The sequence below is a fragment of the Poecilia formosa genome, unplaced genomic scaffold (assembly GCF_000485575.1).
Source record: "Poecilia formosa unplaced genomic scaffold, Poecilia_formosa-5.1.2 Scaffold65, whole genome shotgun sequence".
Classification (NCBI taxonomy): domain Eukaryota; kingdom Metazoa; phylum Chordata; class Actinopteri; order Cyprinodontiformes; family Poeciliidae; genus Poecilia; species Poecilia formosa.
Genome location: NW_006800004.1, coordinates 1414783 through 1437533, shown reverse-complemented (window position 1 = coordinate 1437533; position 22751 = coordinate 1414783). Strand labels below are relative to the sequence as shown.

The following is a 22751-nucleotide window of genomic DNA, read 5'->3' as shown; positions in this document are numbered from 1 at the left end:
ACCCATATGGGACCTATATAGTCTGCCCTCCTTTTCCCCACATGGGGCCCACCTAGGCATGCTCGCAGGGAGAAACATATGGATCATGACAAGAACTGTGGCGCTGCCTCATCATGCTCCAGATACTAAGAGGAGAAATGATGAGCTAATCTGTGCAGAGCATTGCAAGAATGTCATGACCGCATGAGCTCAAACACAAAAAGTTTTCTAATGACCAAAAGCTTGCTGTCAGCCACGTGGAGACTGTTGCTATGCTGATCCTTCTGGCTGTAACTGTTGGACAGCAGGCTGTATTGCTGTGCTTGTTATTAGTCGATCATGCTGGGTTGAAGTCCATTGCCAATATTTATAAAACCAGCGCATTTCAGCTTAGTTTGTCATTGTCAATACACACTAATCACTAATCACACTAATTATCTCATCATCATCCCATACGATATATTTGGGGCAGTGATAATTTTGTCATCAAAGTTGATTTGTGAGAAGCTGGCGAAAAAAACATAGGGGGAGGACTTAAGCCAGAATCAAAATTGGTCCAAGAAAGGAACAGGGATGAACTGCAGATGGCTCATGGGCTGGAGGGGCTTACCGAACCACATGGGATGCTAAATGCTATTCCATGTGTTCAGATGAACCAATGCAGCTCAAACTGCTGGTCCTGATAGAAAGGTGTTAGAATACAAAGAGGATTACAGTTTGGTGCGTTTATGGCTACATAGCAACAGACCAGTCAGGACGGAGACAGCTACGGCATTAAAGCAGATAAACGTGTCTTGGTAAAAAAGCAACAATGGTTCAGGAACGGCTTAGTGAACACAGAAAGGTTTGGATGTTACATTGGCCTCCAAATTCTCAATCCAAATGAGACACTGTGGGATGTTCTGGTCAAACAGACCTGATCCATGGAGTCAGGTTTTCCAGTCCAGCTGGTCAGCTGCCTTCTTGGCTGCTGATCTGATTAATGATAGGCTGGCATCAGCAACTTAGCTGCCAGCGCTGGCGAATGAGAGGATTACTCTCTTGTCTCAGCTTTGGAGATGCTAGGGACTAACATACCTGCTCTGCTGTACATTAATATGGACAAGTTGGTGCTAGCATTAAAAAAACTAACAAGCAGCAACTGATGGCTGACATTCAATAATCTTAATGCATGTAATATTAAACACAAGAGACATTAATACTCAATGATATCATGAATACTCCGTCTTTACAATCACAGATATTGTATATGTCAATCTTTTCTCATGATATTTTTTTCTGTGTTGACATGTGTAATCCAGTGGTTGAGCAAGGTTGGGCATGCTAGTTGTTAGCCTCTAAAATGCTAACACGAGTAGTCTCATTTTGGTGCCATCGTTAATCGGATCAGTAGCTGCCTTAAGAATGGACATGTTGTCCTGTGACAAAGATGTTGCCATCGCTGGTTGTGCTGTAGCCTGAATTTTGGCCCTAATGCCACACCTTATGAGGAGGTAGTATGTAAGTGATGAAGCTTTGAGAATTTTCAGCTGCACCACATGCTGAGCAACCATCACCCTGCCAACCCTCTGCTCGACTGTATGATGTTTTTCTAAAATGCCCAGTTTTAGTTTTAGACATTTAGCCTAGCTAGTTAGCATAAGAGTTTCTTCTGAAGCTCTGGTGGTAATCAGGCCAGAGTTCAGCAAGGAAAATTTATTCCAGTGTTGCAAATAATTGTAATTCATTATGGTAAATTTATGATTTAACAAGTGGAGTAATTATGCATTCATTTAATTTCATGTTTGTTTGAAATATCATAAATTAAATAATTATTTGGAAAGTACCTTTTGTATTTCATGAGGTCTGTCTAATTTAATATTACAAGAATGACAAAAAAGCCTCTAGTGGTTTGCAGTATTTACCTGCATTGCGCAATCGGGCATCAATCACCTGAACAGAAAGAAGCATGAAAGTGAAAAGGAACTAAATGGAACTAAAGTCCTTTGGAAGCTCCAGTTTTGCAGACAGGAGATGCCAGTGCAACCATTGTGACAGACTGAGCTTTTCCACTCTTGTCCTTTGATACTTGAGTACGTAGATTTATTTCCACTTAAACACAATCCATAACTCTTAGCGAAAAGCTCATCTGTAACCAGCAAACATGGCGCTCATGTGTTTTGTCTCGTCCTCTGGGCTGCTGCCTCTCTGCAGACCAATCTCATTTCTTCACTCTGTCAAAACAAACTTGGCCATGGATCAGGGGTTTGAAAAAGCTTCTTAGGACGTTTTTTTTTTAAACCTGATGTTACAGCTGTAGCTCAGCAACAGATGTCTAATGAAACACAACATGCTGCAGAGTCTGGACAGCATGCAAAGAAACCCTGGTTTTCATGTGACAACTTGCAAACACTATTGATCTCTGGAGATGTGATCAATCATCAATGTAGCATTAGTGCGTTGGAATCATTTTCTGTTCAAGGTCATTAACGGCCATAACGTTTTATGTGGCCCTGTAGACTCTAGAGAGTCATAAACAGAGCTGCCAAGAGAACAGTACAGTAAGTTTAAATATTGTTTCAATTAAACCAAAGCAGTTTTTATCTGTATTCTCTCAAATCACATACATGTGAAAAGATGTACAATACTGTTAAGCTTTTAGAAGTTCTTACTGAATGCAGAGATAATATTTTAGCAAATAATTGTGTAATTTGGTAGTTTTATCATTATATTTTGTTGCCCATGAGTACATTCATGGTCCTGATGTGGCCCCTCACTCACTTCATCGCTTGTGGTACAGAATGTCGGGCCTCCAGCCACGGACTGAACCACAGCTTTATGAACCTATTAGCACTTAAAGCAGGAACAGGAAGCATTTTGTTGCATGAATGTGACATCATGTTAACAAAGACGAGACACTGACAAAAGCAAACTGTTGGCTGAATTTGTGAATAATCAAAACGTTTAACTTCAGATCATCAGAGAACAAACAGCATGATAAAAACCTGAGAACAGCAGACACAGCAGGGAGGAAGTCAAAAATAAAATTGCATAATTATGTTCTAAACCTGTTAAGGTTTGAACATTTCACAAAGTACTCGATTATATTATGACTTCAATTATATTATGACTATTCATCCAAACTGACAGGTTGAGCAAGGAGAGAGAAAAGAAGTGATAAGCAGCCAACAGGTTAAATGTTAAATCTGTCATAATTTGTTGTGAAGTTGGACCCAACCCCAGACAGGCAAATGTCAACCTGATGTTGAAGGTGATGATGATTTACTGAAGCTGTTAGGCAGACGGAGACATGAGAGGAATGTTAGACACGAGCTGTGATGAATACTGTGATGCAAGGAGACATGAGGAATGGTGTGGAAATAGACAATGGAAGAATCTCACAAAGAGCTAATGACATTGACATTGTTTGACATTGTTTCTGGACTGAGTTACAAATAAATCAGGAGAGACGAATCAGTGGAGTGCACAGTGTTTGAGAAACCAAACAGAGACGATCACAGAAAATGACTATAAAACTGAGAAAGGAACACAAAACGATCAAGCTCTACCAAAGATAAAGGCTAAACACATAACCTCCATGAAAGCATAGAAATCAGTTCTTTTACTAGAGATGTCACGTTAAATAAAGTTTGTTCTGGAGAAGACATTTCATACTTCACAATAACATGGCTGCAGTCCTCTTGGAAAGACCCACGGGTTCTTCACACTGACGTATTTCTATATAACGGGCGTTGAGCACCATGCAAGAAAAAAGTTCTGTCCAAATGATTTTCTTGTGTTTCTTGTGGATTTTTATGTTAGCAGGTTCTGCCTCACAGACCACTGGTCCACTTTCAACTACTGACCATTCACTGCAAGTTCAGGAAAATGTTTGTTAAATCCAATATGGCAGACAGACAACACAGCATGCTGACCAACTCAGGAATATCCAGTCCTTCCTTCTACTGTAGAGGACTGCAGTAGAAGGTAAAAAAAGGTAAAAGAAATACATTGTGACATCAAGCAGTGCCTAAAGACTAATACTTCTGATGTATTTTCCAAATAACATATTTGGAGAAAATTACAAAACAAAGGAATAAACCCTATGTTCATCCCTAGAAAAAATCCTAGATTTTTTATTTTTTTTCCCCAGAATTCTTTTTCCTACCTCTTTCTTATCCCTTAAGAAAATCAAAAACACTGTGGGAAAAAAAATTCCTGACATAAAAGATCATAATTCATTCATGACAGAGCTAAAATAAAAAATGTAGAAAGGCTAAAACAGGTACATGGCAAAACCATCTAGATTTCTAAACCTTTGCGCACAAAAAACCTGAAAGCAACGTCTCCTCTAGAATTAACAGCTGCACCTCAGGATTTGTCTTCCAGGTTCTGCCTCATGTTGTGGTCTTTACATCCAACATTCAACCATAAAAGGTCAATGCAGAAAACCTCATGAATGTGAAAGTACATTCAAATGAGTCAGGTGATTAATGATCAACAGCAGCACCCATTGAGAAGAGTAACAACAACAACAACAACAACAACAACAAAAACATAATATCACAAAGCAGAAATTGAGGCCAGGATGTGTTTGATGAGGAATGACATTACAGCACAAAATAAAACAAAAAATGCTGATTTGGCTTAATAATCCATTAAGCCAAAAGTTGATTTTAGAACAGTTTGGCTGCAGAAGTTCTGCTGCTGATAGTGGTGTGAGAAAGGAATGCTTTTTAAGAGTTGGCATTGTTCATTTCAAGGATTTTTAAACTTGGCAATATATGCAAAGCCTCTTCCCCATAACTTTTACTGTCTGCAACTATTTCATGGAATGGTTTTCCCATTTCTAAAATTACTAGCATCATGGAGATTAGCCTTTCGGGCATCCTGCCAAGGAATGCTAACACCTAACAGAACCCTCAGAATATAAACACAGAAAGTGGAATTTATAATTTAGGCCCACAGCTCTAAAAATGTGAATATTGTAAAAAGAAAAAAAAAAAAAGAGTTCAGTTTGAGCTCACATAGATTCATGTAACTGGGTCATTACATGTTCAGTGGAAAGAAAAACGTTAGTAGGAAAATGTGAAGCAGCAATAGGGATAACCGCCGTGAGAGGAATGTTGAGCACAATGCACTCAAGAATTTTGGAGACTGGAGTCAGCACATCAAGAACAGCTCCCCACACACACTAATCCTACACACACACACCAATCCTACAAACACACACCAGTCGCAGGCTACAGGCATCTTACCTGGTTAAGGAGAAAAACAACTGGACTGCAACTTTTAATGTTTTTAAGAACTCATAGAGGAATATATTCCTACACTGAGGAGTGAGTAAGTCATTATAAAGCATTTAGCCTACAGTGATATGAATATGAAACTTTCTCACTTCCTGTTAAAAATCTTTCATATTCACCAGTTTGCAGCACTCATGAGAGCTGAGGATTAACGGTTACAGCTGATCTCTCATAACTAAGTTTCTGTGTTTACCACTTTTTTCAAATCTAGGTTACCGGGGCTTTAAAAAGCAAAAAGCAAAGTAGTTTTGTCTCGAATGGTAAAAGCAACCATAGTTAGATGTGAACCAAACATTTCAGTAATTTATACCCTTTGCTTCTGTTGGGGTTTCTCGTGCGTTAAAGTACTTTTTATTCACACATAAAATACCTTTTTTCTGTTTGAACTGATGGCCAAGGTGACAAGTTTGTCTCTTTGTGCAGAAGAAAATCCATTCCTCCTGAAGTCTTTTCTCCCCAGACAGGTAAGCTGTTACTTCTTTGATGGCTTTTATATCTCCCTTCCACAAAATCCATTGATTTAGCAGAAGGTTAAGATATCAGTTGTCCTTTAGTGGGTTATTCCCATGACATCTTTTTTTTTTTATCAACTTCACTGAGGTGTGAATTGCAATGAAACAGTCAGCAGCATTCAACAAACTGCTGCTGCAGTCACCTGTTAGAAGGATACAGCACAGCAAAGGAATGTTAACCAAAACAAGCCCCTGTTTTTTTAAAAAAGGAGTTTGAAACTTTAGTTGTAAACCCTCAGTGTTCTGCCTCATTTGCTTTTAAAGAATCCTAATAACTGACTGCAAACATAAAAATTATTGGGCAGGATAAAGTGAAGTAGAATTTCATCGTCAAACAGTATTTATGACTCAACTCCACTGAGTCCTGACCACTAAACAGACTAAAACAAAACAACGTAACAGGTATAGATAGTGAAAATATCAGAAAAATTGACACTTGTTCAACTGATCAAAACAACTAAATGAAGTTTTACTAAACATGGAATCTCTTCAAAGATTTTGGTAATGAAAGAATTTCTTATAATCAGACAGATTTTTTTCCTCACAGAAGCCTAACTGACAGAAACCGTATGAATTATCTTGGTGTAAATCAACATCAGTCAGTAAACGTCTTTCACATTCTTCTAAATAACGGAAGAGGAAGAGGAAGAGGAAGAGGAGTGGTAACTCTCGGTAACACTTTATTTGAAGGGGGTTGAATAAGACTGTCATGACACTGTCATAAACATGACATAACACCTGTCATGAACATGAATAAGCCTTCATGAATATTTATGACTGTTGTCATAAAGCGTCATTCGGTAAATTATGACACTTTTAATACAAAGTTGACATTATTCAAAATGTTTTTGTTATGACAGCTTGACATTAACCAGGAAATCATTACTGTTTAAACTTTACCTTTAATAACATAAAGTTACCTCATTTTTAAAGTGCAATCAGTAATACTTTTATAACAAATTTACATCAGTAATGATTTATTGGTTAATGTCAAGTTGTCATAACAAAGACATTTTGAATAATGTCAACTTTGTATTAAAAGTGTCATAATTTACCGAATGACGCTTTATGATGACAGTCATAAATATTCATGAAGGCTTATTCATGTTCATGACAGGTTTTTATGACAGTGTCATGTCAGTCTTATTCAACCCCCTTCAAATAAAGTGTTACCTAAATCTCTATTAAAAAGATGTAATACATCAATACTAACAACTACATTGTTACATATCTACCCCATAGTTTTTCCTGGTTATAAAGACTAAACTCTCAACTGTTATATAGTCCACAAAGCCTCTATTCTGATTTTATAGATTTTCATTTCTCATATTTCTTATTTGGCTCAGTGTTAAGTACAGATAAAGTTGTTATTGTGGTGCAATTTAACAGTCATACTGGCATCAATACTGCCCAGAATGTTATCTCAGATTATATTGACTTTGCTCCAAACAATTGCAGACCTCCTCCCTCCTGTCCACACAGCCTTGACCTTGTGCATATTTTGTGTGAATATTGAATCCTAATTCTATCTTGTATTTCCTAATAACCTTTGAGTTTAGTACATTGCTGCCAGAAATTTTAATTGTAGATCTTTAAACAATCTTCTAGCAACTTTTAAAAAATCTGTCTCAGTTATAATTTCCTTTGTATTTCAGGAACACATGGCAGAGGGCAGTAACCTAACCTTTACTCCTTCACAAACTGATATTCAGTTTTATAGTCATGAAGGCCATTAGCTAATGGAGTTTTATTTTGCTTGCACTTTCAAAATGTGGCCTAAAGTTAAATTAAGGCATGAACAATGTTGCCTTGAAGTTTCTAGATTAAAACTTTTCATTCTCCTTTCATGAGTCTACTGCTGCCTGATCCCACATCTCATATTGCTCTTCATCTCCTCACATCATATGAAAATAAGGCAACTTTACTGCAGAGGTGGCGGCAAAGGAGACTGAAGATTGACTAGAACAAGAAGAAAGAAGAGGAAAAATATAAGCTCTACGAGAGCATCAGGGCAAGCAACTTAAAGTTCAAAGATCTGAGCAAGAGTGTTTCCATGTTGGAAGGGAAGTGAAAGCTTGTACCAGACATTATGACTATAACAGAGAGATAACACAGACGGCTGATGCACAGCATAACCTGGTGGGTCATTTCAATCAGCTTTATCCAAATCAGTCCATATTTCTGAATTGACTGAAGCTTTGCAGGATATAACAATAAACAGGCTTTCTATGTCAAAACCACTTCAATGCACTCAATAGAAAACATCTTTCATGACAGGATTTCAACTGAGATACAATCCAATAACTGTACAAAAACATATTCATGGCACGGCTCTGAAATTACTCCAAGGAACTTCAAAAGTTATGAATCAGCTGATCAGAATACCTGGAGGAAACCAGACCAGGTATGAGGTAAAAGGTCAAAATAAAAAAAAACAAAAAACGATTGTGAAGAAAGTCAAAAGTGACACAAAACTATCAGACTAGGCAGCTGCCAGAAAAAAAAAAATCAGGTTACAAAAGCTATGATGCAAGAAAAAAAAGAATTTCCAATGATTGGTGAATTTGCAGAATTTCTCCTGTTTGAAGCTCAAGTAGCGTCCAACCTAATTACCTCCATCCGTCCTCTCTGTGCAGCTGAATCACCAGCAACAAGAAGACATAAAAGGATTAAGAGAAGTGTCTCAAGAACAAAGCCTTTTGTAACAAAATGACAAATTCTGGACTTTTGTGTATAACAAGACAGCTGAAGGATAGCAGGACATTTGTTAAGAAGTATAGAATATGTTATGGCTGATTTAAAAAGAGTCACAGTTCAAGAGGTTGTAGTCAGAGCCTCACCTTTGAAATTTTCACATAACTCATCCAATCTACCGTCATACAACAGCTGCAGAAAGTCAAGCGAGTAGACCAAACCCAACACAAAGAGGCGCATCAGGCATAATAAATGATGTGACACTTAACATTGCTAGAGAACGACAATGTGCTGTTTCAAAGATTGTGTGGGTGGAGTCTGCTACAAACCCAGACACAGAATGTGACTCAGCCTTTAATGAGGAAGAGGAAAGTCATGACCTTCAAGTGGAAACGACCCCAGTGAGACTAAAGCTATGGAGACTGATGGGAGAAAATGCAGGTGTGAACAGTGAGGCAGTAAAGGTCCCTGCATACTCAGGAGTACTTCTCCTCACAGGTCTGCTCTTACTTGAGACGTCCAGTGGACACAAACACAAATCTTTATGACCGTGTACATGTGCTCGATGTCACTGCTTGGCGGGACACAGTGTTACATGTGACACTGAACTGATAAGATTGAGAACTAACAGACAGGTCTCAAACAGAAAACATATAAACAACTTCATCCATCTGGAAAAGAGATGCCACCAATAACTCCCTCTGATGCAGTTTGTGCATAACAGGGATTTCAAAGCAGATGAAATGAAAAAAGAAAAAAACTTTCCTCTTTTGTGGAAATCCTTTGGGAATCCTTAGAAAGAAATGAACAAGGTCATAATGAATTTCCACTGCCTGTTAACGGAAGGCTCCAGATGTCGGATAACAGAGGTCAGAGGTCAGGCTTGCAGCTCAAAAATATTTTTTCAAAAGACAATAAATACAAGGAAGATACATACACCAGATAAATGGCTGACATGACTGAAGGGGCAGAAACAAACAAGTTGAGAGTAATGCAGGAGAATGGTACACGTCCCATCATGGCTCTTACTGCCCAAATAAACCAGAAAACTGTAAGTTGTCTTTATTCTGCAAATCAGCCATGATTTGCAGAATCATGGCTGGACCATCTCCCTGGTCCAGACATGCTCACAGACTTCAAGCTACATGAAATGGCTTTGATTTGTGACACAAAAAATGTTTCACCACTGTACAGTACAAAACAGTGATTATGACCATCTCTGCATCTTATTGTGGAAAAATAGAGAGCTTTGTTAACAGCAGCAGCAATACAGACTGACAGTTCTTCTTTGGTGTCATGTCCTCCTGGAAGCTCCAGCTGTGGATTAAAACATCTGGTCACAGAAAATCAACTGGAATATTAACTATGATCACAGTTTATTACTGTTATGTTTGTGTAAAGCCACAAAAATAATACATGCACCCATAAGCAATTTTGGGCAGATCTCGATATCTGATATTAATATTGCTGTTAACTGATATTTACCGACATTATGTATATTTTCAACTAGGGGTCTCCCAATCCCATATCGATGTCAGAAATCAGTCCAATTTCAGCCAAAAAACAGGTATCAGATTACATCGGCCTGCATCTAAAATCTGTAATTATAACCATGGCGACAGAAGCATGCTGCTCCACTATTTCTCTATATGACCTCTTGGGATTTACTCTCTGCTTTCATCCTAAGGAAAAACTGATGCTGCAAAAAGTGTGTAGACAGTTCACAGACTGAGTCGAACCAAAGGCTCAGGATGTGACGCCAGGGAAAAGAAACCTCCTCATTGTGGAGCAGATACAGATACACTTTAAATGTGTGAATGAACATGCAGACATTTAAAGCTGCAGTAGAGTAACTTTTACAAAAATATTTTTTGACATACAGTATTTGTTGAAACAGTCACTGTTGTGACATTATGGTATGAGACTGATAATCTGTGAAAAAATTAAGCTCCTAAAAGTTCACTTTTAAACTGGTTGATCCTGTTGATGAACACATGTACAAGTGCACTGTAAAAAAAAAAATTACCACAAAAATACAGAATTAAATTCTGCCAACCACACCTGCCGGTAATTTCCGTGAATTAGAGACATTTTGTTGTTGTTTTTTTCAGTGTGCTCTCCTAGATTTTTACATTTTAGTTATTTTCCCTACAAATACAATAGCCCTAAGCGTACTACAGGGAAGTAAAGATTACGGTGATGGCAAAGAGTCCTTCCAGTCTCAGAGACCTGGAGCTCATCTGCACAGATGAAATACCAGCGGAAACATGCAGTCAATTGATCTACAGTAATTTGAAGAGCTGGAATCCTGTAATGTCAAAGCTTATATTTGAATAGTAAGAACTTCAATAGATGCAAAGGTTCTAAGTAACAAAATAAGCTCTTTAGATGAAAGTTAAACTTTTTCAATTTCAACGTCATTTTCCATACTGCATCTTGAGTTGCATCTGTGCTGCTATATAAATAAGCTTCCACTTTCTTGCCCGTCTAAAACATGCCAAATTTATTAAAACGTGATTCAAATCAGACTTTTTTTTTTGTTTCAGACATCTATTTTTTGTTTCATTGTCTTTTGAGTGATGAACATTCTTCTTTGGAAGAATTTCCAGCAGAAAACCTCTTCTTACAAAACAAAACAAAAACACACAAACATGAAAGAATAACTAACATTTGCAAGGCTCTGAATGAACCACAGCATAAAATGAAAATCTTTCCACATCTGAGAAATGTAGACAATTTTGGCACTGATGCTCTAAAATATCTTTCAGACAGTGAGGGAAAATGTTTGTCCTTGTAAAGTGTTTAGAGAAATTTGACTTCAAATGATCATTTCTGAATTAAACTAAAATAAATGTACTCTGAAAGCACCTGCTTACATGTAGAGCTGCTGGACTTAGATTATTTTCATTTAAATTTATTTAAATAGGTCTAATTTACATTAAATGTTTGAAGGCACTGAACAAAAATATTGAAAAGTTCAAGCTTTGTTTTCAATGGTCCAGATCTGGTTACTGAAAGTTCCACTTACTCATTTGCAGACAAAACTTCCACAAAGAGCTTTTTCCTGCTTCATAAACTAAGCTCTTTGCTTTGCACATTGAACAGCTACAGCCAAACAGGAAGGATGGCAGCAAACAGAAAACGCTTTGTTACTGCTACTTCACTGTAAATGTCAGGGTAAAGGTTATTACAAGATTATCACAAATTGCCAAATGCGCAGTCATCGTAAGGGAGCATTGTGCCGCTAGGGAAATATACATGTCCCATGTTGCCATGGGAACCAAAATAGCTAATCAGAATGGAGTAATTGCAGATATAGTAATGAGCAAGAATCATCCAGTGGCGTTTAAAAGCCGTTGCTCATTAAAAGTGTGCAGATTGTTGGGTAAACCTGACATATAAAACAATATTGATAAATGTTGTGAATATGATATAACTTGAAATAACTGATCAAATAACTAAATATTGTAAAGTGATTTCTCCTTTGGGTCATAGCACACATGGACACCAGACCCTGAGAAGACAAAGCTGCTTTATTCAGAGTAAGTTTGAAAATGAGGCTGACTTGTCTTTCAAACTAATTTAGCATGCTTCAGAAATACTTTGTCAATTACTCACAGCACCAAAATATACAAGACTAAAATATAAAATAACTCATACAATGACCTTGATTCTTTTATTCAGATCTAATTAGCCTCTGCTCTGACAATCTAATTGTTCTTTTGAACTGGGGGATCTCCAGTGATCAGTGAGGAGTAGTGAATGAGTGAAGGAAGGGAGTCGGTGGATGAGGAAAAAGTGGTTCCTTTTCTTTCAGCTCTGGTGGTTTGGGGAGTTTCATAGCAGGTGAAACATTGGCTCAGTTGATTCAGTGATGGGATCAGAGGCAGTGATTCTGTTTGGGGAACCTGTAATTCATAGATTCCTTCTGCAGAATTATAAATAAGCCAGAGTCAAGGCTTATTCCTTTGGTTGGAATACAGCCACAGCATACTGAATATTTACTTCTTGGAAGAAGCAGTCCTCTGCTCCCAGTGAGGCTGGTTCCCATGTGATGTTGTCTGTTACAGCTCCAGAAAAGGGAAGGAGGCCAGTTTTGTTAGCCATACCATGTATTCACACTGTAACACTCTTCCTCTTCTTCTTGGGTTAATGCAATGCATTCTGGGACAAATAGCTTCTATACAAGTTTTATTGTTCCATGTATGTAGATCAGTCTTTCATGGCTGGATCCTCGCAGTCTCATCATCATCATTTAACTCTGTTGAGGCCTGGTGATTGAGAAATTCATATGAATGAGATATGTTGGAGAAGGGAGTTACATAAAAGCAGGATAGTCTGGAATGGACTTCAGAGCCCTGGTATACATGTTAGATAAGTCTCTAGACTTGTGTGTGTGTGTGTGTGTGTGTGTGCGTGTGCGTGCGCGTGTGGATGCGTGCCAAAAACAGAATTCTATTGTATGTGATATAAAAAATAATCTAGGTTTGACATAAGTGTTTAAAACTTTAGATTAAAGCTAATCAGAGAAAGAAATCACACATCATTGTACCATGAGACTGTATGAAATGATATAAAGGACTGCACACACTTGCATAAGTGAAAACATACATACAATATATGCTCAGAACAGATGATGGGACATCAGAGAGCAGAGAGATGGTTAAAATGAATTGACTAAATGGGAAAAATATTAATAGGTTTGTGGACCACCAAAACAGAAATTAGCTGCAGTCCTTTGGGCTAATCCTCAATATTCTAATTCACCTCAAACATTTCTTATCTCAGCTCACAGGAGTCTCTTTCTCTCTCTCTCTCCCTCTCTCTCTCTCTCTCTCTCACACACACACACACACACATGCACACACACACACATGCACGCACACACGCGCAAACACACATATCCTTGTACTTCCATTCAAGTAAGGACTTTGCATTTACTTCCAGTCATTTTTTGATTTATTTCTACAGTCTTACCCTGACCCTAATCCAAAAAATAACCATTACCAGTACGTGCCTAACCCTATCCCTGACCTAAACTCACTTCACCACATAGTCCTAAACCTAACCACTAAACCTAAGACAGGACTTCTTCTTGTGGGGCCTGAGTATGGGCCCCATACGGAGCCCTCATCCCCACAACATAGTATGTAGAGTTGAACAAATGAGTAGCTCCATGTCCTCATAGAGGAGAGTCTGCACTTCTACAGGCTGTCTGGAAACACACAGGTGTGTACCTCTGGTGTCTCCTGGGATGAATCCCACAGACAGGCACTTTTATTTGATGTACAGTTACAGAAAGCATTTGTTTGATTGGACTGTAATCCCCTATTCTGAGAGTAAAGGAGACATGGCCTATTTTTAGGAGTATTTGACAACAGGAGGCTTTAGCCTTTAGGGGTGATGTTTTTACTTCATGGAGCTCCTCTCTGGATGTGTTACAGGTAATGCATCAATGGTACTAAATGGGTGGAACCTGAGTGTATGTCTGTAATCTTGTCTTTGGGTTTTTCTGTATTCTTTTCTGATTAAAAATCTGAAGCGATCCTCACAGACACAGAGAAGTGTGAGGACGGACAGAATGGATTATACCATTCACTAGTCGCTGAGTCGTTCTGTAAACACGGAGCAGACGGGCTGGACCAGGACAGAGAATCAGCTGATCAGGACGTTTTAAAACGTCAGAAATCTTCTTTAAAATGTGTCGGTTTTCATTACATTGCAAACAAAAAGTAGGGTTTATGTTTATGCAGTTTAACATGTTTGATCCACAAAATTTGTCAAGTCCTGAAACTATCCTTATTAAATACACAAGTCGTCTGCTGCTGTAGCCCATCAGTTACATGGTTGGACAGGATGTGTTCAGAGCTGGTATTCCACATATCTTAGTTATAATGCAAGTTTAATTAATATCTTAATCCAGGCCATTCTCCTCTGACCGGTCACATCAACAATGTATTTTAGTCCACACAGCCACTTCTCATTGGATGTTAACGCTTTTCTTGAACCATTCTCTGTAAGCCTGAGAGAAAAATTCCAGTATGTCAGACGTTTGTAAAATAATCAGACCAGCTTGTCTGGAACCAATGACCATGCAACATTTGAAGCCACTACAATGCCTCTTGCTTCCTCTTTCTGATTTTCTGATTCTTACATTAAGTTTCAACAAGTTGTCTTCACATCATCTAAATGTCCTCAACAGTGAGCTGTTGCCATGTAACTGACTGTTTTACTGTTTTAGTCAAGAAGCAGGTAGTAGATGGTGAGTGTGTTTCAGTTCTAGATGTTTTGGACTTTGCACCAATGACTTTTGTCAGACTCAAAGTCTTTACACTTACTTCTCATACTGAACAGGAATCTATCTATCTATCTATCTATCTATCTATCTATCTATCTATCTATCTATCTATCTATCTATCTATCTATCTATCTATCTATCTGGTGAATGCAACACATATTTCTTCATAGCTCAAAACAGGAAGCAACAATTAAACAACAAAATTAAAAAGAGAAATTAGTTAACACAGACCAAGCATAGAAAAAAAGTACAAAATGTGTACAGTGGAATCTCACCTATTGAAAGTTTCTTTTATGTTTCTATTGTCATAAATCAAAATATTAAAAATAAAATGCAGTTGTGTATGTCCCTGATACAGCAGTGTTCTCACCACATTGCATAAAATGGATCCCACACAGTGACGTGCGGTCAGGGGCACAGCCTCACCTGTCATCATGGAAAAATAATATATAATAATAAAACCATTTATATTGCTATTTTCACCCTGTGGTTTGTACTATAAAGTATCTATTTTTTTTACTTAGCTTAACCAATTCTGATTATTGTTTTCTTCAAAATCGCTGGATTTTCGCATTTTCCCATTCAAATGCTCAGAAGGGAAGCCGGTGAGGCAGTAGCGAGCTGAGCCTCACCTGGTATTGCGCAACTTCTCACTAACTGCACTGGCTGCCATTCTATGGGAGCATGTTCGTCCTGTCTGTACACCGGTAATAAAATGGCTAAAAAACATTTAATATATGGACTGATTTTCCATAATTTCGCTTATGTATATAATGTACAGTGTTTTTTTTTTGTCACCAACTGTTGTTTGTGTATCGTGTTTTGTGTGAGGAGGAGTGATCAGAAACGGCAGAAAACAGACTCCAGGGGAGGCAGGCAGTTCTCTTGCCTCATGGCAGGGGGCGCTCATGATCCGAGATATTGTGACTGCACAACTGCAGAGTAAGACACAGTGAGCTAGCCATGGAGCTAGCCATACAGTAAATAAGTAAAGTACAGCGATATATTTGTTTTCTCCTCTCTTCCGACGTAAACATGAAAGACTAGATTTCTACACTTAAACAGTTTTCTAAAGTGGATTTTCATTTGGAGCAAGAGATAATAACTAAAGGAAAACCAACACCAGAGCTGATAGTTTTACTTCGAGAGTTTGATGATTCTCAAACGGAGTAGAAAAGACATCCCAAGGATAGTCTTGGCTTTGAATGAACGGATATTTTTGTGCAGAATTAGCGGTGCATGGATTTCATTGATAGATAAAGGTAAGAGAGCAATAAGATCTTTTTTTTAATGAAATGTGCGTTTTTTAGGCTACAGTTTGTATGTCTAAATAATTCAGTTAAGTAGCAGCGGTAGCTAATCTACCACAGTAATTATTTATTAATTAAACATTAAGCCTAAAACATACTACAACAACAGACTGAATGTTCTGTTCTGTGTGCAAAATTCTTGAATGTCTTTTGGTGGTGGCATTGTTGTCAGTTGCTATGGCAACGAATCTGCGTAGCTTCACGAATACAGATCACTTTGCTGTGGATCATAGCACGAAATCAATACCTACATTTCTAAGTTTCACTGAGTTAACGCGGCTATGGATGACATGTAAATGATTAGTCTTTTTGCCCTCCAGCGTTGTATGCTTGCGCGAAATTTCCGTAGGTCCAATAACATGTGTGGTGTCTAAGTCATAAGTCAGTGCCTCACCAGCAATGAACCTCACCGTACGTCACTGATCCCACAGTATTATAGCTTAACAACAACAACAAAAACATTACATTTCCACAGGTTTGCAGAAGGCATTTCTTTTCTATCATGTGTGGTTTCTATTGTACATGAGATAACAGGCCAGGGACCAACATGGTTTTTAGTGGAGAAGACTGCAGACTTTAATTTAAATCACCATCCCAGTTTATAAACTGTTGTTTTTATGAACCCCTATGTGATGACTGAGTCAGGATTTATTTTAACATGGTAGAAATCCCCCTTACAACTGGACTCCCTCACCCCAGATTACCCTGTTTCATAGAAGTGAGGAGGCTAAATATGCCACATCCATTCATATACTACAGGTATTATCTAATCTTCTAACAAAGCTGGACTTGGAGTAAAAAAAAAGAAAAGAAAAAAAAAAGGGTGGTAGGTTTTCTGAAACCGTAGTTAGTGTGTTCACATTCTTCCTTACAGACGGGCTTAGACAAAAAGTTTTAAAATAAAAGTTCTGCTTTTTAGCAAAGAAAGTTGAAAGCAGAGAACACATGTAACATTTCTTTGATGATATCTGACATGGAGATTATTTAATAAACTGTCTGTGTGGTTTTGTAGTATAGCTGTTTAATGTAGATATTTTTTTTTTCAGTTTTTGGAAAAATCTCTTTTTTTACAGAGGTTTTAAAAAACCCAATATGACTCAAATTAACATACTGTGAATTGACACATACCTGTGTTTGTATTAAGTTGAATGAACACTGCAAAAACACAATCAAAACACTTGAAATAATAATAAGAAAAGCTTACGTGTAACTTTCCATCTCTCATTCAATAAATTAATGTTATTGAAAAGCTAATTTATTTTAGAAACTTTAAGCTTAAAGATTGGGGTTATGGTAGGGAGGTCTTCCAGGCTTAACGAGTCTGAGCTCATTTCCAAAAATAAATCATTAATACACCAATGGAAACAAACAAAAGAAAAAAAAAAAACTGATCAGCAATTATAAGAGGGTTTTACTGAAATGCCAAAAAGAAAAAAATATCTACTAATTATTTAGAAATATATAGTCATATTTAATAAAGTATGCTATGTGTTTAGATTAGACTTGTTTGTCTTTTAAAAATAATGTTTAGGTAAGTATTAAACATACATTTCATTAAGACAAATTTGGGTCTTAAATATGGTTTTCTATTGATCTGATGTAATATTGGGTAACACTTACTGTCATAAACATGACATAACACCTGTCATGAACATCAATAAGTCTTCATGAATATTTATGACTGTTGTCATAAAGTGTCATTCGGTAAATCATGACACTTTTAATACAAAGTTGACATTATTCAACTTTGTCATAACTTTGTTAATGACAAGTTATAACAACTTGTCATTAACCTAGACAAAATTGTCTTCGTTATGACAACTTGTCATTTACCAAGAAATCCTGATCTGACATAAATTTGTCAAAATAGTAGTCATAATGATTTAATTATTACATTAGCAAAAGCTTTAACAAAACAATGAGTAATATTTCCACTTCCTGAAATAAAGCAAAACAAGTAGGACAAGCAATAGATTTCATTAAGCTTTATTACACTGTCAAATGATTTAACAGACTCATTATTTTTTTTTACATCAACTAAAATGGAAGACATAGCAGCAGTTATGAATATGTCATTACAGTGTCATTAATATTTTTTACTTCAAGTAAAATGAAACAAGTAACAACAGTTATGAAGACGTCATTAAGTGTCATTAAGTAAAGTGAAACAAATAACAGTTATGAAGATGTCCTTAAGTGTCATTAATATTAACTTTTACCTCAAGAAAAGTGAAACAAGTAGCAACAGTTAAGATGTCATTAAGTGTCATTACAGTGTCATTAATATTAACTCTTACCTCAAGTAAAGTGAAACTAGTAGCAACAATTATAAAGATGTAATTTAGTGTTATTTAGTGTGTCTCATTCCCTATCAAACTGTCATGAGTTGTGGCAAGTGGTGGTGAGAACGAACGCTGACGACCCAGGTTGTGATGAAGAAGATGAATTTAATGATGAATGTAGCTCAAAACAGTCCAGATCAGGCAGCACGGCATAGACAATAGAACACAGCTAAATACCGGTAGCAACTGACAAAAGACGGAGCAAGGTACCCTCAGGACTTTCCAGTTCAACTGAGAACTACTGACTAAGACGACAACTGACAAGGATCTGACAAAGGACAGAGACAACAGGTGGGCTTAAATACACAGGGAGGGTAATCAAGGAATGAGACACACCTGGGAAGCAATCAACAGGGAAAACGCAGAAACAGAGACTCAGGACAGAAACTGAACACAGAAAAACCTTAAAATAAATACACAGAAAGACGGATCATGACACAAACAAACTTCTGGGCTGAATAAAATCATTTGAAATGTAAATCTATCAACAGGTATGAATGATTTTGGGCTGAACTTCACCTCAAAACAGAGGTTAGGAGAAGAGTAGGGTAACCTGAAAGCTGAGGCTCAGAGGAGGATAGTAGAGTGCATGTAAACATGTCAACAGAATAATGCTGTGCTGCGTGGAGGACAGGATGTTTCTGGATGACGTCACTGTGGGTCAAGGGGAGGAGACAGACTGACCTGCTCTGAGAGACGCCGTGTTCTCAGGAAGAACCCCAGAAGACACCCGATGACCACGGCCAACACGGACAGGATGAGGAGACCGTTCTGTTTGAGGACATTCTTGACCCTCACCCACACTGCGTCTAAAGCCACGGCCATCGTGAGCTGCGTGCCCCCTGTCCTCTCAGTAATCCATAAATGTGGCTCTTCCAAAACTTTGAACTCCAGGTAAGACGGTGAAAGTAAAACAAACAAAGGGAAACTCCAGGGGGCAAACGCAAGATATCCAACCCTCTGTGATGTTCTAAAGCACCTTTGGGATCAGCATCTCTGTCGTCCTTACGCTCCGTCTGTCTGCACTAAGCTCAGAGGATCCTCTCACTTTCCAGGCATCACTGCCCACTCTGCTCCACCCATCGGCAGCCCTGCGTGCGCTCACCCACCGCCTGGGGGAGGGAGGAACTGCTAAACCCTGTCCCGATGGGTTAACATCCACAATCCTGTTAGAGTGCCGCTGTATTAGACAGGTCCGAAGCTGGATTAAAGATCTGTGAGCGATTTGACAGAGGTTATCAGAGCAACCTCACGGAGGATTCTGAACCTGGTATGCTGACTGGAGAATGTTTGAGCTCTCTGGTGTGCGGCACACAACTTTCAGAAGTAAAAAAAACCTTTTCACAGAGCAGCACAATGGACAAACTTCATATTCATATTGCACTGATAACAACAAATGCATTAGCAAAGCATGTGTTATTGTCCCTGACAGCAAAAGGGATAAAACAGAATGTAAGAATGATTGTCAAACTGTTGTGTTTTGTAATCTCCTACACATCATTGTCCAGGGTTCTGTGGGAATACTTCCATCTTTGACATTTCCAGGTATTAAAACCAAATTCCTCAACTTTTGCAGCTGATTAACATTTAAAATGCCAACTGTTTTCCTCTCTATACTTAAATGAATGCAGATAATACCTGAAATATCCCACACATGACCTCAAATGCCTTTCATTCAAGAAGCATTAGCAGGACTTCTACTGGCCTTCCAAAGCCAAGTCCTCATGTCCTTCGCTGCTCTTGTGTGCTTCTCAGTAGGCATGGGAATCTTACTATCTCACAATTCATTTCCAATTTTTGGGGCCACAGTTTAATTCAAAACTGATTTTTGCTTCAAAATGACCTTTTAATCTCTTAAACTGTGGCACACCTGTCTTAGTGAAACATCTAAGGCTCTCCCATACTTCATCCAAAGCCAATCAGTCGATGTGTGATCATGTCATTGCGGAACATTTGTATTTTCACACATCTTTCATAACTGCATAAACCACCTGGGGAACAAGCCTCCTGCTTCAGTATACGTTACGCCACTGTGGCATGCAGGTACAGCTTTCCCACACACTCCCCACATCCTCCATGTTGCTTTTATGAAACGGTCATGGAGAGAGCGCCACGCCTTTCTACAGTCAGCCTCCTCCATGGACAACGAAAATTGAATGATGTTGTAATTTCCATCCAACTTAAGAAAAGACGTAATCAATAACATGACGGGTTGCCATGGACTGGCGACCCGTCCAAGGTGCATCCCGCCTCCTGCCCGTTGACAGCTGGAGATAGGCACCAGCACCCCTCAGGACCTCAATGGGATAAGGGTGTAAGAAAGTAAGAAAATGAATGGATGGAGGATGATATTGCCAATGCAGTTCAACATCTTCAAATAAACATTTAATGTGTGAAGATAGATTGATGTATATGGAAAATAATTTACATTCCGTAATGCATAGGGGGTTGCAAGTGTGGCCGTTCTGTAAAGTTATTAACAGAACAATATTCACATTGTTGACAAGCGATCCTGAAGGCTTCTGCTTCCTGCATCACAACACTTTAGTTCTGTTACACTTCAGTTACAAAAAAAATGAGACATGACTGTTCAGATCGAGATTCCTTTGAACCACATTAACACATATCATATCCAATTTAGGATCACATGGGTGAGCTTTGACAACAGAAGAATTAAATTTGTGCTGCTCAGATGCTTATAAAAACGTAAACTTAAGATCAGAAAAGTTGGAGTTGAACCATTTTTGCCTCCAGTACTCAAGTATTTTGTTCTAAACTTTATGACCATGAGAAAAGGAAGAAAAAACATTCAGATAAAACAGAAAAGTGAAGTTCTGTACAGCTTTTTCAATAGCTACATTTTTATGTCTTAAAAAGTCACCAAAACATTTTATCTTTGGTCAGTATATGTTTCCTGTTTATGCACATTATTGCTTCTTTCCATTCATTTCTGGGTGCTATTCCTGAGACTTCTTTTGTGACAATTTGACCACTTTTGCAGTCCTGTCATCTTCCTGTCGAATAATTATGTCAACAGGAAATGGTTTTCACACTACAATCCCACAGAATATGAGCAAAGATGATAAAAATTACTCACTACTGTTGCGCAAAAATACTCAATGACGTTCTACAGATTACTTATTCCATTTATTCATTGGAATATTTATTCTTTAGAGTAACAGGAGGCCCAGTGACTGGGGAGGTTTTTGCCAGACATTAATACCTCATTATGTTCTTTTAAAATTCAGATAGAATTTGTTTACTTTGGCAAGAGCACAGCAGGAACATTCTGTCAACCCATTTAGGGTCATTATGGGGCTTTTAACAGCAAGCCTTTCTCTGACTGTTCTTTTAGGAAAACAACCTGACAGTTGATGTCCTTCAGGATCGGAAAAAAAAAAACAAACAAAAAAAAACAGCACAATAAGTCAAAAAACAAAACATAGTTGTCTTCTTTCTTCAGGAAGGACAGGGCAGGACAGTGCTGTCTTACTCTGATGAAAAGCAGCAGAAGGAAAGGTTTGTTGGTTTTATATGGTAAATAGTAGAACGTGATACTAGTAATTAATGTTTGCAAAGTGAATCAGTAATTGATGGAAGTGTGTTAGTGATGCAAATCTCAGGGCTTGACGCGAAATTTAAGCATCTGCAGTGGCAACCTTTTGAAACAGGACGTAACTGAAGAAGCACTTGAAAGGTGCCATCATTGCTTTCTGCTCTCTTTCAGACTTTGAAATATGAAAGAAACGTTAGCATGGATATTTATTGCAGATAAAAATTTAATGCGTGAGCAGGAAAACTTTTCCTGACTTGTATTTGAAACTCCTGGGATTTGTTTGCGGCAGAGTAAAGCCTCTTTTTTCATCAGGTTCTGCTTAGCTGTCTGAAGTTTAATCTGCTTGAACTTTTTTATGTTTTTCTGAACGTTTTTGAAGGCTTTTCTGAAGTCAAAGATAAATTTTTCTCTTGCATCCAACAGCAAACAGTTTAGCTACCTTAAAAACCCCTACGAAACTTGAACTACATTATCTCAAAACATTCTCTTCTTGTATTTTCATACGTCGAGATAGATTAAAATCAGTTACTTCTCACATAGGCGAAAATAAATAGACACAGTCATGTAATTATCTGTTAAATTGTTATGTAGATAGTTTGAGGGTGACTCTTGTCCTTCATCAGACAGAATTAATTTTTCCTGTAGAGGTTTCAGTAGCTGCAGCTGGAGGGAATCAGGCTTCTGATCCTTTCTGTTGTTCTCCAAAACAAAATTTGATGGTATTTTTCTGGACATCTTCAGTTTTACTGAAGATTTTAAAAAATTAGTTTTTTTA

General features: G+C 37.9%; 1 protein-coding gene across 1 annotated transcript in view; it reads right to left on the bottom strand.

Annotated features, from left to right (window-relative positions):
• The window catches only part of slc1a7b (solute carrier family 1 member 7b), a 50808-nt gene extending 31344 nt beyond the window's left edge, over positions 1 to 19464 (bottom strand). The window contains exon 1 of the mRNA XM_007554660.2: positions 19105 to 19464. Coding sequence (XP_007554722.1) covers positions 19105 to 19245 — 141 coding nt within the window. The 5' untranslated portion in view covers positions 19246 to 19464. The remainder of the gene's footprint in view (positions 1 to 19104) is intronic.
• Positions 19465 to 22751: the final 3287 nt, after the last annotated feature.